General features: G+C 53.1%; 2 protein-coding genes across 2 annotated transcripts; both read left to right on the top strand.

The window, feature by feature from the left end:
• Positions 1 to 974: 974 nt before the first annotated feature.
• Positions 975 to 2,237, top strand: C8Q71DRAFT_796640 (kinase-like protein; the record flags this gene model as incomplete). Its single annotated transcript, XM_047925691.1, has 4 exons — positions 975 to 1,056; positions 1,111 to 1,385; positions 1,443 to 2,009; positions 2,157 to 2,237. 4 exons carry the CDS (start codon positions 975 to 977, stop codon positions 2,235 to 2,237), a joined length of 1,005 nt encoding a protein of 334 aa, XP_047779431.1.
• Positions 2,238 to 3,130: 893 nt separating this feature from the next.
• C8Q71DRAFT_723550 (uncharacterized protein) lies at positions 3,131 to 6,076 on the top strand (the record flags this gene model as incomplete). Its single annotated transcript, XM_047921590.1, has 1 exon — positions 3,131 to 6,076. One exon carries the CDS (start codon positions 3,131 to 3,133, stop codon positions 6,074 to 6,076), a length of 2,946 nt encoding a protein of 981 aa, XP_047779430.1.
• Between the last annotated feature and the right edge of the window lie 10,392 nt (positions 6,077 to 16,468).

Raw genomic sequence — 16,468 nt, 5'->3', positions numbered from 1 at the left:
GGAAGGCCTTCGCGAATCATTCCAATACCGCGAACAAGTTGCGACCTTGTCTGATCACTGGTATAGCGGGCGACAAGATGCGTCTGCCAGCGTTTCTGAGTGTGGGGCCACACAGCAAGGCAGGTGGAGTCTGTCATACTCTCGGCTTCGCTAGGTGATCTTTTCATTTAGAGAAATTCCCTTCCTTGGAGCATTGTGGAGTGCAATTCTTACAAGCTCCCTCCCGTTGGCGATCAGCTAAGTTACACGCATCGAATCCAAAATGTCAATTTTGAACCTCCCCCTACTTCCCGCCTCCCCTACTCGACGGAAGGCGACCACGTCTGTTGAGGATATCTGCTTACGAACAGTTCTAGTTGGTACACCGTACTAGGTGCGCCGAAGCCTTCGCAGTTCAAACCCATGGAGACAGAACAAATGTCACGGAACGATACCCTGGGGGACTCGGCATCCAACACCATACCAGATGATACCGAGTCTTCACGTGCCAACAGGAGCAGTGATTGTTCCCAGACGTGAGTGCAGCCATGGGCCGTGAGTCCGTGACAATGAGTCAATGACCACGGCGACGGGGCGTCGACGTTGGATACGCTACCTCCCGAGCTGCGCAGGCCGCCCAGGGGTACGATTCGCCCAATGGGTCATTCGCTACCGGACAACAACGCGGTATTACAATCAACAGACAACAAGAACATCGAGAAGCACAGCACGTCACATGACCATGTTCAATTACGAACGACAACTGATGCAATGTGCATCGCCTTGTCCCCGACCCTCACGTTGTCAGCAACCCTCACGTTGGCTGTCGTGATTTTGTAAGTTGTCCGTACGGACTCTTATCCCATCAAAGACGTGCTGACACTGTGTGTAGCACAGTTGTACATAGTTTTCTTTTCTTGTAGGTCCCACTACTGTTGCTGATCTGGCAGCGATGACGATGCCAATGATATGTATGAGCGTGACAGACGTTAAACATGGACTTTCCGGAGGAGGTTGCACTTATCGAGATCGCCGATCGGTACCGGTTGCAGGAACTGATAGGAGCAGGGTCGTTTGGTGCGTGCTAACCAATGCATCAGGCCTGTATCACTGATCACCATCAATATGTAGGTCAAGTATACAGAGCAATCGACACCTGGCAGCATGTCATTGTCGCGGTGAAGTTGGAACCGTGCGACTTCCGTGTCAACCAGTTGGAAAACGAGGAAGAAGTCTACGGCACCCTCAAGTACGCAGAAGGCTTTCCCGTCACGCACGGGTTCGGCACGATGGATGACGTCAATTACCTCGTAATGGACCTGCTAGGGCCGTCATTGGAGGCGCTCTTCCACTTCTGTGGGAAGCGATTCACTCTCGGGACGGTACTGCGGATTGCCTTGCAGGCGGTGGGTCGTCCCTTCACTAAATTGGACTGAACTGATAAATCATATATATTCGTCTAGGTGGACCGGCTCGAAAGTCTTCACGCGAGAGGCTACGTGCATCGCGACCTGAAGCCTGCGAACTTTCTGGTTGGTGTAGGAGAGCAGACAAGCCTGCTCTACCTCATCGACTTGGGCTTGGCCGTCCCGTATATCGATATCGTCACTCGCACTCACGTCCAGTACAACGATGAACACGAGCTGATTGGCACCCCGCTCTTCTCGTCCATCAATTTACACCACGGTATCGCCCACTCGCGCCGTGACGACCTCATCTCACTCGCGTACATCCTCCTCTTCTTCGTCCGTGGCTCGTTGCCTTGGCAAGGCATCCCCACTTCGGTCAAGGCCAAGAGGAACGATCAATTGACAAGAGCGAAGGCCAGAGCAAAACCGTCGCAGCTTTGCAAGGGGCTCCCTACTCCATTTTGCGTATTCGTCGAGTACGTCATGAGGCTCGAATTCGATGAACGCCCGAACTATCTATACATCCGCAACCTACTTCGACAGTGCCGCTCAGGCGTCGTCTCCCGCGCAGGTGAGAGTGAGAACGCGTATGACTGGGAGCAGAGGCCAGAAGATCGTGGTGTACGAGTGTAAGTCCAACATGCTCCTACTTGTTCAATTTCTCACGAGTCGCGAATGCGAAGTCTTAGGTCTCAGAGTCAACAATGGAAAGATATTTGATTATTATATAAGCCCTATTGGACTGCCTCGCACTGTACTGTAATGTAGGCAATGTATATGACTATCAGCTGCAATGTTGGCAGTGTGAGCAAGGCAACGCACGAGCCGAGCCACCCGAGCACAGAGTAGGTCTAAGTACCGCAGTGGCAGGTTAGGCGCGCATCGCCTCTCTTTGCGCGAGCTTTCTTTCGACCTCGGTCCTCGGGCCCCTTTTTCAACCACCCACCTCTCCCTTTTTTTCGCCGCGCAATCCCGCCAGCTCATCGCACAAAAAAGCAACTCAATTGATCCCTGCTGCACGCACTTCGGCGTGCTTCCTCCGCCCGTGACATGAGATGAAACAAACGGGAACGAACCTGCCACGACTGGGGCCACCCTCGCAGCTCACCCGTTATTTCACAGGTATCGGAGATGCGTTTTGGACCGGGCAGCCCAGAGGGCAGTGCCCCGCACCCGCTAGTACAGCAACATTGTCGCCGTCGGTGCGATGTGACGGTCACGGTTCCAGTTCCCATCCGGTACGGAACACCGCCTCTCCTTCATCGCGTGTTCTCCATCCGAGTCGCGCGTTATATGTATTGTCTCCTGTACGATAACATACCACTAATTGACGTCTACCTAAACGTACTACCTCAGTTGAATGCTCCACTTTGCATTACATCATTCGAATTATGCCGGCTTTAGTCGGCTCTAGTCGGCTCTAGTCGACTATAACCGGCTCAGTTGAAGTGAGGTTAAAACCAAATCATAACTGGCTAAGTCAATCAACCTAGCCTAGCTTCACCGGACTTTGAAAAAACCAGCTAGGTTATAGTAAGCTGCCAAGATAGTCCAAATATTTTAAGACCATATATGGTTATGGGTGGCTTCCAAGCCCGTGCAACACTAGCCTAACCTCGTTCGTCATCTACGACGCGTAGAATTCTCCCGCACCTCGAACAAAACCGGAAGACGAACACACGAGCGCCCCCCCAACCTCTCCTCGAACTACCCATTCGTACTTCGTACTTCGTGCCACCGCAATGCATCCCAGCGCCTTCCAAATCGCTCCACTGACTGCGGACGAGCAGCAAACGGCCGCTTCGACCCAGTCTACTAGCCGCGACCAGGACCCAAACGAGAACAACCCGACCACGCGAACGTCGGCGGGAGTCAGAACTCCCAGCCCCCGTGGCAACCTCGTCTCCCCGGTCCCCGACGAGCTCAGGAGCTTCGCAGACGTAACGGCGGGACGCCCAGCCACGCCGCTACCCCAGGCTTTCAACGGTATGCCATGCACCCCAAGGCTTCGGCCGATTCCAGATCAGGGGCTCATCCCTCACCTCGACCTTACAGCCACGGGTGCCGACATAGAGCATGAGCAGGTGCCACCGGGCCCAAACACTGGCGATTATCCTCCTCTGACCACCGCGCCGGCCACTCCTGCGCCGTCCCTCGAGCCTGCTAAGAACAAAAAAGCGGCTAAAAAGAACTCCAAGGCGAAGCAGCAGAAGGCGGCGGACGCAGGCAACGTCACCCCTCCAACGACCTCAACGCCGCTGCCCAACCTGGGTAAGCCGGCGGGCGAAGGACGCCGTCGTCGCCGGGCCCCGACAAAGCGCACCGACGAGAGCGGCGAAGCCTCTCAGCCGCGGTCCGCAGCCGGAGCCAAGGAGACCCCCGCTGCCCTCCCCGCCCCGACGCTCCGCACGCCAGCGTCCATCTCTGTCGTGACGACGATCGCCTCGAACGTCTCGAGCCAGGACCGCGGACCGGATCTCACGAGGCCCGGGGCCCGCGAAACACAGGACGACACGCACGACAAGGTTGCACTCTCCGTTCGCGAGCTCATCGCACAGCCGCCGCACCCCCTCCATCCGTTCTCGGAGTGGGACCCAGTCAATGGGGGCTTCATCTGGAACCCTCCGCCGATGCAAGCTGACCCGCACTGGCGCCCGAACACTTTCCAACGCGGAGAGGACGGCCCCCCTCCCGACGCTTCACAAAACAGCTTCTATGCCCCATCTCTCGACGAGATGATCAGGAGCTACCAGAGCCCACCGCCGGGCCTATCCACGCTCACCCCCGCGCCTCGCCCGCCAAGGGATCCCCTTGCGCCCGACCTGCCTCCAATCCTTGCTCCACCAGCCCCAAACAATGGCAGCCACGAGCTGCAGCCTCAGCCCGAGACACGTCGCCCGGCCCTCCACGCTGAGGAACCAGGATTGGCGAGCGCTTTGAACGACAGCGTCCTAGCCCCGCCATGGCACAAGGATACAGGCCGCCGAAACTTCGCGGCAGACGTGAGGTACCGCCCCTACCCGAGCTCAACAGGACGTCAGCTGTCTATAGCCGCTCCTGTAAGCCTCTTTTGGATCCCGCGACCCAAGAAAGCTGCTAACATTCCGTACGACCCACAGACTCCGCGCAGGCCATCACACGCCCCGCAGATCCTGGTACCTGAGACGCCCACACCCCTTGCGCGGCCAAGCGGCCTGGTCTCCACGCCACGCCCCGACCAACAGCCTGCCCAGAGAGGAGCGTCGCGAGCATCGATTCTCTCGTACGTAACAAACAGGCCGGCCAGCTTTGGGCACCCCTCCCCTATCGATGTCGACGCCATGAGCATAGACGGCGACGGTATTGAAATCATCGAACCTCCGCGGTTCCAGAGTGCGCAGCCCACCAACGCGAACGCCATCCCGCCGCAGAACCACCCACTCCACGCGTACCCGCAGGCACCGCCGCAGGCCCCTCTCCCCCCCGCTTTCCAGCAGGCGATGTTCGAACAACAAGCCGCTCCGGAGCAGCCCGGTGAGCAGCAGGAGCACGACCAGGACGCTCCAGACGATTTCGAAGACGGACCTGCAAGCGGGATCGACTGGGCCAACGTCGAATTCACGAAGGAACCGGAGGGCGGTTGGCGTAAAGTTCAGTTCCTCTCCCCGGATGGTATGTTCGAGGGACAGTCAGAGGAGCAGGTAAAGCAATGGAGGATCCTGGCAGAGAACGTCCGTTGCGTCATGGTCGCCTTCGCTATGCACGGCGCGTGCGACAAGGATTCGGAGCACTGGGCGCGCCTCGAATTCCTGATTGAAGTGCTAAAGTACCGCTTCGGTGTTAGAGACCGCCCTCTCCTTGCTCCAGAGCCTGCCCCTGGCCGTCGTTCTACCCTCAACACGGGCCCGTGGTACTTCCTGCTTCCCAACGTCACGGACATCCAGCAGTTCGTCCTAGAGAACTTTGGATGGTGCTCCTCGCGCTACCTCACTGTCCACTTCACTCGCTTCCCGCCACCACCACCGGATCTTCTAGTGGTTCTCGACGCGACGCTCGCCTTCATGACGACAGAACCCGAGGCCGCGAAAAGGATCGTCGCCGCAAACTTCAGACGCGAACCGCTCTACTCGACCACGATCGACACCATCAAAGAGGACAAGGCAGCAGGAGCGAAAGGCAAGTGGGGCAACACCCCCGTCATGGCTGCTTTCCGAACGACTGTAGAGTCAATCGAAGTGCGCGTGATGCCAAGGAAGCTTGAGAAAGGCTCGCCCAACCCCCTTTTCGTTGTCTACTGCGACCCGCCGACGACGATCACTCGCCTCTGGTTGGTCTTCCGCGACGCCGTGCGCCGTCAACCCTTCCGCGTCGAGGGCGGCTGTCCGGCCACCGTGTATACCGGGGAGCAGCTACTGTGTAAGCTCTGCCACTCGATGGACCATAAAGTAGGTCTCTGTGACCTTCCTAAGCTCGACGACTGGCACGGCCCACGCCCCGCGGACGACGATCATAAGCCGAAGCCTGCGCCGCCCCACGGCGGGAACGGCCATGGCAAAGGCAAGAAAAGATACGGCGGGCAGAACTTCGAGCGCAACAGAGGGCGCAACACCAACGCGACGGCTGGTAGCAGCAGCAACCAGAGCATCGAGGCGTCCATGCACGCTGCGCTCACGCGCGAGACCACCAAGAAGTGGTATGGCAAGAAGTAGACGTCCTGACCTCTGACCACTCTTGATCTTGTACGTGCCTGCCGTTGCACGTTTCCTGTACCATCTATCTACTTCGACCACATGAATGTAATGCGAGCCTTTGTCTCCCTCACCCTCGGATCCGCAACCACCTCAAAGTGAGACGACACGTCGTAACGAGGGCTGTACTAATGAAACGACACGGCGGAGCTGCGGCAGCCGTAACGACGACTCTCCCTGGAGAGACATGGCGAGGAGGAGAGCCTGTACGCAGACTCCACCTCACCCTAACTGACCTGATACGAACCGAACGGATACTAACACATCCCGGATAGGGTGTGGCCCACATATACTGACCGACTTCGGGACAGGAAAGCCCACCCGCCGGAGATGACTTTATTCACCTCAGCACGGGCACTTTTAGACTTGCCCAGCCTTAGTATGGCGAAGTCTCGTGCAGACATGTCCCCTGATGAGTCCAGGAGCGACTCACGACCCATGCAATCGTTGTAGCAGGGGCCTCGTACAACAACGGCGAACACATACAGAGAACAACCACATACGGACGATTACACGGCAAACGGCATATCTCTCCACCAATGGCGAGCAGCGCCCCCGCCTCCCATCCGGGGACCCTCTGAGGACCCACTGGTGGAACCCGGTGGTGGGACGACCGCCCAAAGTACGCCTAGGCAGTACTTGGACGGCCGGTCAGACTCCCCACGAGAACAACAGAACATTGACGATACCCCCACGCCTGCGAAACAATCGCACAAGGCCAAGAAGGGACGCCATACGAAGGCGTCCCTGATTATGGGGTCCTTGAATATCGGAGGAAGAGGGAACCTCACAGGGACCCGAAATAACAAATGGAATGAGGTTAACCAGCTCCTCCGCGAAAAAAAGATAGGTGTCCTGGCGATACAGGAGACGCACCTGGACGACACCCTCACGGCAGAAGTCCACAGACTGTATGGTAGGCGAATATGCATACACAACAGCAAATCAGAGAACTCCACAGGGGCTCAGGGAGTAGCTTTCGCTCTGAACCGTGAGCTAGTGAACACGGACGGAGTGGAAACAGAGGAGTTAGTACCGGGTCGCGCGCTCCTCCTGTCCATGAACTGGCACGCGGGACACTCACTCAAGATCCTGAACGTATACGCCCCGAACAACCACACAGACAACGCTACTTTCTGGGGGCAACTTCGCGACCACTTCCAACGCCCAGGGATTAAGAAACCGGACGTTATCTTAGGAGATTTTAACCTGGTAGAGGAAGCCATAGACCGCCTACCGACAAGGGAAGACCCCAGCCCCGCTGTAACCAATCTGAGAGAACTTCTCAACGTGACAAAGGTCTTCGACGGCTGGAGGTCGTGTGAACCGACCAAGAAGGATTATACCTTCCCTCAGCGTGGAGGGAGCTCCTGCTCACGCCTAGATCGGATCTACGCCAGTAAGGAGATTCTATCGCGAGCATTGTCATGGGAAATCATGACCACGGGAGTCCCTACAGACCATCGCCTGGCAACGGCAACTTTCACGGCTGCTGCTGCACCATATATCGGTAAGGGTCGCTGGGCCATACCGACTACGCTACTAAGCGACTCGACCTTCATAGAAAGCGCGATACGTCTGGGAGAACAGAAATGGAAGAAGGCCCAAGACGCAACCGGTGAGAACCGGACCGAAGCGGTGAACCCACAAACCCTGTTTAAAGAGTTCAAGGACGAAGTCAGGGCTGTTGCGCGCAAACGCATGCGCGAGAAGACACCTAAACTGGACGCAGCCATCAAAAAGCTCTCGAATCACATACAAACGATAAGCGCGGCAGCCTCTTTTGACAAAGACGTCGAGAAACAGAGAGAGGTTGGAATCCTCCGGGACAGACTGCATGACCTCGAGCGAAAACGTCATGGCCAGATTCGGGCATCAACGACAGTACGATACGTCCTGAACGCGGAATGCCCAAGCAAGTATTGGTCTGCGGTCAACAAGGAACGGAAGCCGCGAGACTTGTTCTACGCGCTACAGGTCCCCAGGTCCTCTCCAGCCCGCTACGTCTCCCGATCACGGGACATGGCCAAACTAGCAAGGGACTATCACAACAACTTGCAGGGCGACAACCCTGAATCCCGACCAGACCCGATAGAACGTGAGGCGGCAACCATGGCGGCCCTCAACGCAGTAAATACGCCTCTGGCTCAGGAGGACACAATGAACCTAGTCTCAGAGATCTCAGAAGACGAGATCCTGGACTCCATTAAGAAGGCAGGTCCAGGCAAGGCAACCGGCTTAGACGGTCTGCCATATGAACTATGGCTCACCTTACACGAAAGATGGTCGTGGTGCACTTCCAAGACGAAGCATAAATTCAATTGCTTGAACTTCATGCGTATGCTATACAAAGACATCGACAGACAAGGAGTCTGCCGCAATTCTGACTTCGCAGAAGGGTGGATGTGCCCCCTATATAAGAAGAAGGATAAGCGTAATATTGAGAATTACCGCCCGATTACACTACTCAACTCTGACTATAAGACATACACCAGAGTCTTGGCGGGGAGACTGGGCCGTGAAGCGCAGAAGATCATTCACCCGGACCAAGCAGGCTTCGTGCCAGGAAGACTGATAACAGACCAGACACAGATGTGCCGCGTGATGATAGACTATGCGGAGGCAACTGAAGAAAACGGGGTCATAATTGCACTCGATCAGGAAAAGGCTTACGACAAAATCAAGCACGACTACTTGTGGCGTGTCCTGGAAAGATTCGGTCTCCCTGCGACCTTCATAAAGAGAATCCGAAGCTTATATGAGCATGCAAAGACAGTAGTTATAGTGAATGGCGAAAAGAGCTCTTTCTTCAGAGTCATACGCGGGGTACGTCAGGGCGACCCGCTGTCCTGTTTGCTCTTCGATCTGGCAATAGAGCCATTAGCCTGCTCTCTACGACTCTCATCCCTGAAAGGGTTCCGAATCCCGGGTGTGGTTGAAAAGCTAGTAGCCACTCTCTTCGCTGACGACACGTCGGCTTTCCTCTGCGAGCATGACAGCTGGGACCTGCTCTGGAAGGTACTGAGCGGGTGGTGTTTGGCCTCCGGAGCCAAATTTAATGGAGACAAAACTGAAGTCATCCCGGTGGGCTCGGCGGAGTACAGAGCAACCATACAGGTGTTGAACTTCCGAGTTTTCAGTGTTCTTATCTTATCAGTTATGTACGGATATGGACTTATGTTCTGCGATGTCAGATTACATACATTCTTTGATGGACTTTGCCTAGATTACGTCATGTGACTTTAGTCCGGATCATTCCATGATATTCCACGACATTCCTTGATGTTCCATGACGTTCCATATCATTCCTTGATGTCCCATCACGTCCTATATCACTCTTTGATGTTCCATCATGTCTCATATTATTCCTGATGTTCCATCACGTTTCATGTATCTCTCCACATCAAACTCCGAGTTTTGGCTTACTCATGCTGCTTACCAGCTTACTCATATCCCCAAAACCTCGGACTTAGTGCTTACTGATGAACCACTGATACAGCATGTGACCTGTATCAAATGTGTATATATACTGGGCTGGTTTGCCCTGTAATGATAACGATCCTTCGTCCTCTCCTCTGCCTGCCAGCATAGGATCTTCCCTTTGGGACTGGTCTGTTCACTCACTCTTTAGTCCTTCACTGCCACTGGGCTTACTAAGCCTAAAACCTCTTTCTTCAACAGGTTATGAGCCCTGCGCTCTGATTCTTTAATCACCTGCACCCCTCTTTGCGCGCTCCAAAGCCCAACTCTTGAAAGAGTGAGTTGGCAATTTTTGTCCTTTGTTGGACTATTTTTAAGTCGCTGCGTGACATAGTGCCGAAGGCCTTGTCTGAGCGCATCTCTAGGGCAGCCCGAAAAGGCAATTACGAAATTTATCATCCGTCTCGTCGTGAGAGAAACGACGTTGACGAAGACGACTCTAACGTCATCGCCGTACGTCATCGGCATTTGTACGGTCATCTACCCGTCCGTCGCCAGATCGACATCATCCTTGCTCCTACCCCTCGTCGCCGCCGCCAAGCCTCTGGCCGCGTAGACACGTCCATTCCTCCCAAGGAGTCCTGCCGCACCTCGCCGGAGCAGCACCTCTTGTATTTGCAGAAGAAAGCGGACGTTGCCGAAGCTCTCGCCGAGACTCGCCGAGCCGAACTCGCTGCTGCTCGTGCCGCTAGTGCCGCTGCTGCCGAGACCAAGGCTTCGCTCATTGAGCGTCTTAGCGGAGAAACTCCCATCATTCCCACGGCTCTAAAGCCTATCTTCCTGTCCGACTTCCGCAAGAAGTCAACCGCTGACAAAGTCGAGATCCTGTGCAAGCGTCTCCTTGCCGTCCAGAAGCGCCTTCAGCCCCTCTATCGCCACCGTAACCGCCTCTACGCCCGTCTTCCCTTGTTGGATAACTTGGACGATTTTGGCAGGCGTTTCAACTGGGTGCTGACGAATATCGAGGAGGAAGGAACCACGTGGTCTGCAGTCGAATTGAACGACATCTGTTCTGTCTGCGAGCTGATTGCGAAGATTTCCTTCATAAATCTTAGCCAGAATTTCGGCCGCATTATCAAGGACGTAGGGGACTTGTACAAGAACAACTACTTGTACTGGGTAGATAAGCGATTGTAGTCGCATTTTTTCTGTATATCTTCGTCCCTAGAATTTAAGCATCACACTGTGGCTTCGTCTCAAGAAGAGACATTTGACCGAGACTCAAATAGTGAAGCATCGGACGGAGTAATTCCACCGTACGATTGCACCGACCATCATCATCTCTACGACTACGAGGAGAACTTTGATTATCATTTTGACGTCGAAGAAGATCAGTGGATTAACTGCGACGACGCTAGTTGCCCACATCGCTACGATCAACCTCTAGGTCCAGTTCCAGAAGGATTTTCAACTGGAATATCGGTCGCTCCTTGGCAGGAGAATTTCCTATTTGCTAGTGAATTTTCGGAATTACCTCCATATCCTGAACACCTAGTCCCGCTCCCTGAGTCGAGACCTCAATCTCCATTCTTCGAGGAATTACCCTTCGAAGTTTTTACCCCAGAACTACCATCCGTCTCACAAGACGAATTTATCCTCCTATCCGCAACCATGGGTGACGTCAAGCCTGACAATGTCCCCAAGCTTTCCTCAGCGTCCCAATACGCTGATTGGTCAGCCGCCATGCGCGGCTATTTGGTTTTTATCCAAGCCTGGCCCGCCGTTACTGCAACTGGCACACCCGCAGCGGACTTCGCCACTCAGAATGCCCGTGCCCAGGGTGTTCTATTTATGAGAACCGATCGCTCGATGCATCATCTGCTCGAGAAAGACACCGGTGATCTCAAGGATGCGAAGGACATGTGGAACTCGCTCAAAACCGCTTTTGGCACCCCCGACACGGCATACGTCTGGTCTCTCTTCCAGTCGTTAATCAAATCTCCGGAAATGTCTGACTCCAAACCAATGCAGGATCAGATCAACAAGCTGGTTACCCGGCTTAAGGAGATTAGTGGTGGCGGAATTACGCTCGGTGACTCGACTCAGGCTCTTCTCCTTCTGTCGAAACTGCCAGAGTCATACCAGTCGATGATCTCTGCGCTCCTGGCGACGCAGACCCTCAAAGATCTAAAGGTCGACTCGGTCCAGAGCAAAATTCTTGCCGAAGAATCACTTCGCCGGTCCGGTATGGGACAGTCTGCGTCTAAGACATCCCAGGTCAAGCATAAATCCAAGGACCCCTGCGATCATTGCGGTGGGGCCCATGGTAGCGAGAATTGTTGGACCAAGTACCCGCATCTCCGCCCTCAGAATAAAGGTGGCGGAAAGGGGAAGAACAACAAGGGCAAGGGCAAGGGCAAAGGAAAGGGAAAGAGCGGAGGAAATGGTCAATCTAGTTCTGGTACTTCTAACACTGCATCTGCGTCGGACTCTTCGAATGTTGTAACTGTAGAATCCTCCTCGTCGTCTGCGAATACTATGACTGCTTCTTGGTATACTGCGGCTAACACCGCGTCAGGAAGAACGACTGATTGGATTATGGATTCTGGTGCATCCAAGACGATCACCAACGACATGGCTGATTTTTGGGATTACACTCCTTACGAGGAGCCCATGATTTTTAGCACAGCCGGCAAGAGTAAGATTGCAGCTTACGGTGAAGGCACTATCAAAGGCGTTGTGCATGTTGAAGGGAAACATATTGTGTCGACTATCACCAATGTCGCATATATCCCTGCCGCGTCTAATCGCCTATTTTCAACTGGAGTTATTGAACGTTCAGGTTTCACCCTTGTTCAAGGTGGAGGCCGTATGGTCATTTTCGACCAACCTATTTTGCATGGTTCTGACCGAATCCGTGGTAACAAGATCATGGAGGCGCATCACACGCCCTTCAACAATCTCTATATGTTGCACATGGAAATTATGAAACCGCAATTGGCTAAGTCTGCAGACAAGTCAAATTTTCGCCTTTGGCATCAACGCTTCGGACATTCGTCTGAAGAAGTTATCCGTCAACTACCCAAGCACACCAAGGGTGTGGATTCTATCGGTGACAAGGACAAGTCTCCTTGTGCAGGTTGTCAATGGGGCAAGTCTCATCGTGCTCCTTTTCCCGCGTCGGACAAGAGAGCTTCAAAACCTCTTGAAATTGTTCATACCGACGAAGATGGTCCTATGCGTACCACCGCTATTGGTGGATGGCGCTACTTCATCAGCTTTCTCGACGACTACTCCGGTCTTGGCCGCGCCTATTTCCTCAAACATAAGAATGATTCGACCCAAGCATTCGATGATTTCAAGGCATGGGCTGAGAACCAAACTGACGAGAAAATCAAAGCTGTACGCTCGGATCGAGGGGGAGAATATACCTCTGCAGAATTTACCGAACATTTGCGCAAATTTGGCATTGAACATCAGAAGACGATGCCATACTCTCCTCAACAGAATGGGAGAGCTGAGCGCTGGAATCGGACCATTGTCGAGAAGGCTATGTCTATGCTTCATCATGCTGGACTAAGCCATGGTTTCTGGCAATTGGCTGTTGACGCTGCGGTTCACATTTATAATCGGCAACCAATGCGACGCCTTAACTGGCAATGCCCCATTACCCTCTGGGATAGCACAGTCCCGGACATTTCGTATTTTAGGGTATTTGGGTGCAAGGCATATGTGCATGTGCAGAAGGAACAAAGAGCTGGGAAGCTCGACAAGAAGGCTGTCGAGATGATCTTTGTTGGCTATGAGTTAGGTTCCAAAGGGTATCGTTTCTGGAACCCGGCCACTCGAAGTATTGTTGTGTCTCGTGATGTGACCTTCGATGAAGAGACATTTCCTGCACGTAAAAATTTAGGCAATAATCCAAAATCCCTGGATAAGCCGTTTGATGAACCTCCTGAGGATGCGAACTCGGAGGATTCTGATTCTGAGGATTTACCTATTCCCGTTCCTATCCCAGAACATGAACCTGAACCTGAAGACCATCCAGAGCCAGTGGGAGACATTCCACAACCGCAACCTGATCCTGTACCTCCTCCGCAACCTCAGTACGAACGTCCACGTCGTCAAGGTGCTGGACAAAATCCTAAGAGGAACAAGGACAATGCCTATGGTGACGAGCCACCTGCGAATATTGATCGTCGTACCGATGCTCAAGGCCGTCAACAATCTGAGGCTGAAACTCTCATGTTTGTGCGGATGCTAGCAGAAGCAAACCATGGCGTTCCCCAGAGTCACAGGGAAGCTATGGAGTCTCAAGACAAGGCTAAATGGCATGCATCTGAAGGTTCTGAATACAAGTCACTTATGGACAACAAGACTTGGGTTCTAGTTCCACGGCCTAAAAACCGAAAGGTTATCAAGTGCCGGTGGGTTTATGCGATTAAACACGATGGTCGCTACAAAGCGCGTGTTGTTGCAAAGGGATTTACCCAAGTGTGGGGTCAAGACTATACCGAGACTTTTTCTCCTGTTGCACGGTTTGAATCCGTACGCTATCTATTGGCGCATGCAGCACTTGAAGATTGGGAGATTGAGTCTATGGATGTCAAGACGGCATTCCTTAACGGTGACCTTGACGAGGAAATCTACATGGAACAGCCCGAAGGATGGGCTGTACCTGGGAAGGAGAACTGGGTCTGTCTGCTCAAGAAGGCCATTTATGGCTTGAAGCAAGCGTCTCGTCAATGGAATGCTAAGATCCACAAGTCTCTCCTCGACTTAGGGTTTAAACGGACGTATTCGGATGCTGGAATTTATGTCTTCTCTCGTGAATCTGAAGGACACACCTGCTTAATCATTTTGTATGTCGACGACTTGCTCCTCATGGGCGACTCGAAATTGTTCATCGACAACATCAAGCAGAGACTGTCTTTGGAATACCAGATGACTGATCTGGGAGCTGTCCAGCGTTTCCTTGGTCTACACATTCGTCGAGAACGTCTTGCACGTCGTATCTTCGTTGACCAGGAAGACTATATTCAGTCTGTTTTGGAGAGGTTCCAAATGTCCAACTGCAAGTCTGCAAGGACACCTCTTCCCGCTGGAGCAGTATTAGAGAAGAACACCGACACTGCATCTGAAATTTTCCGAACCCGTTACCAGAGCATCATTGGCAGCATCATGTATGCTATGCTTGGTACTCGCCCAGACATCTCGTTCGCGGTCACGCGTCTGGCGAAGTTTTCTTCAAATCCGTCTAAAGAGCATATGAAGTTTGCGTACTATGTCCTGAGATATCTTCAAGGGACAAAGGAACTTGCACTTTGCTACGATGGAGGCTCAAACTCTGGTCTGATCGCCTACTCAGACTCAGACTGGGCTGAAGACCGTGATGATAGGCACTCTACATCTGGCTTTGTTTTCCTCATGGCCAATTGTGTCGTTTCTTGGGTGTCAAGACGCCAACCAACGGTATCTTTGTCTTCAACCGAAGCAGAGTATAAGGCCAGCTCCGACTGCTGTCGTCAGATGGCTTGGCTGCGTCATTTTGGAGAAGAACTGGGAGACAACATGTCTCATCCAACTCCACTTTGTCTTGACAACCAAGGCAACATTTTTCTTGCAGTGAACCCTGCTGTGGATCGCCGCACCAAGCACATAGAAATCCGGTATCACTACATTCGAGAGTTCTACGAACGTGGGGAGATGGACATCTATTTTGTCGCAAGTGAAGACCAACTTGCTGATGCCTTGACCAAGAATGTTCCCTTCAGCGGAATCGAGAAATTCAGGTCTTCGGTTGGCATGATGAGATACTCGACATCTTGAACAAGTGGGAGTGTTGAACTTCCGAGTTTTCAGTGTTCTTATCTTATCAGTTATGTACGGATATGGACTTATGTTCTGCGATGTCAGATTACATACATTCTTTGATGGACTTTGCCTAGATTACGTCATGTGACTTTAGTCCGGATCATTCCATGATATTCCACGACATTCCTTGATGTTCCATGACGTTCCATATCATTCCTTGATGTCCCATCACGTCCTATATCACTCTTTGATGTTCCATCATGTCTCATATTATTCCTGATGTTCCATCACGTTTCATGTATCTCTCCACATCAAACTCCGAGTTTTGGCTTACTCATGCTGCTTACCAGCTTACTCATATCCCCAAAACCTCGGACTTAGTGCTTACTGATGAACCACTGATACAGCATGTGACCTGTATCAAATGTGTATATATACTGGGCTGGTTTGCCCTGTAATGATAACGATCCTTCGTCCTCTCCTCTGCCTGCCAGCATAGGATCTTCCCTTTGGGACTGGTCTGTTCACTCACTCTTTAGTCCTTCACTGCCACTGGGCTTACTAAGCCTAAAACCTCTTTCTTCAACAACAGGGATCAAGATGCATAAACCCTGCGCGTCCGGAGGAAGCCATCCCCACGCACATAAGAATCGCGATGGACGGCGAAGCCGTGCGGATACTGGGGGCATGGATTGGGAATAAGGTCGACAATGTAGCGGTATGGGCCCCTACACTGCTTAAGGTTGACCGTTTCCTCGAGCGATGGGGTAAGTGCCACCCCTCGCTCACTGGCAAGCGCCACATAGTACAAATGGGCCCCAGTGGCATGACGCAGTATCTAACGGCTGTACAAGGGATGCCGAAGCAGGTAGAAGACGCCCTAACGGCAACGATCCGGTCATTCATATGGGATGGAGCAAAAACAGCCCCGGTGGCAATGGCCACTCTGACGCGGCCACTCGCGGAGGGAGGCCTAGGCCTAGTAGACATTGCAGCGAGAAACGAGGCAATAGAGCTGATGTGGATTAAACGGTACCTAACACTCACGGATGACAGACCACGATGGGCCTTTGCAGTTGACGTTCTGTTTGGACAAGCCGTGTCCAAGGATGCAGGAGC

The sequence above is a fragment of the Rhodofomes roseus genome (genome assembly GCF_022264815.1).
Source record: "Rhodofomes roseus strain CIRM-BRFM 1785 chromosome Unknown C8Q71scaffold_9, whole genome shotgun sequence".
NCBI lineage: Eukaryota > Fungi > Basidiomycota > Agaricomycetes > Polyporales > Fomitopsidaceae > Rhodofomes > Rhodofomes roseus.
This window is presented reverse-complemented; position numbering and strand designations above follow the sequence as displayed.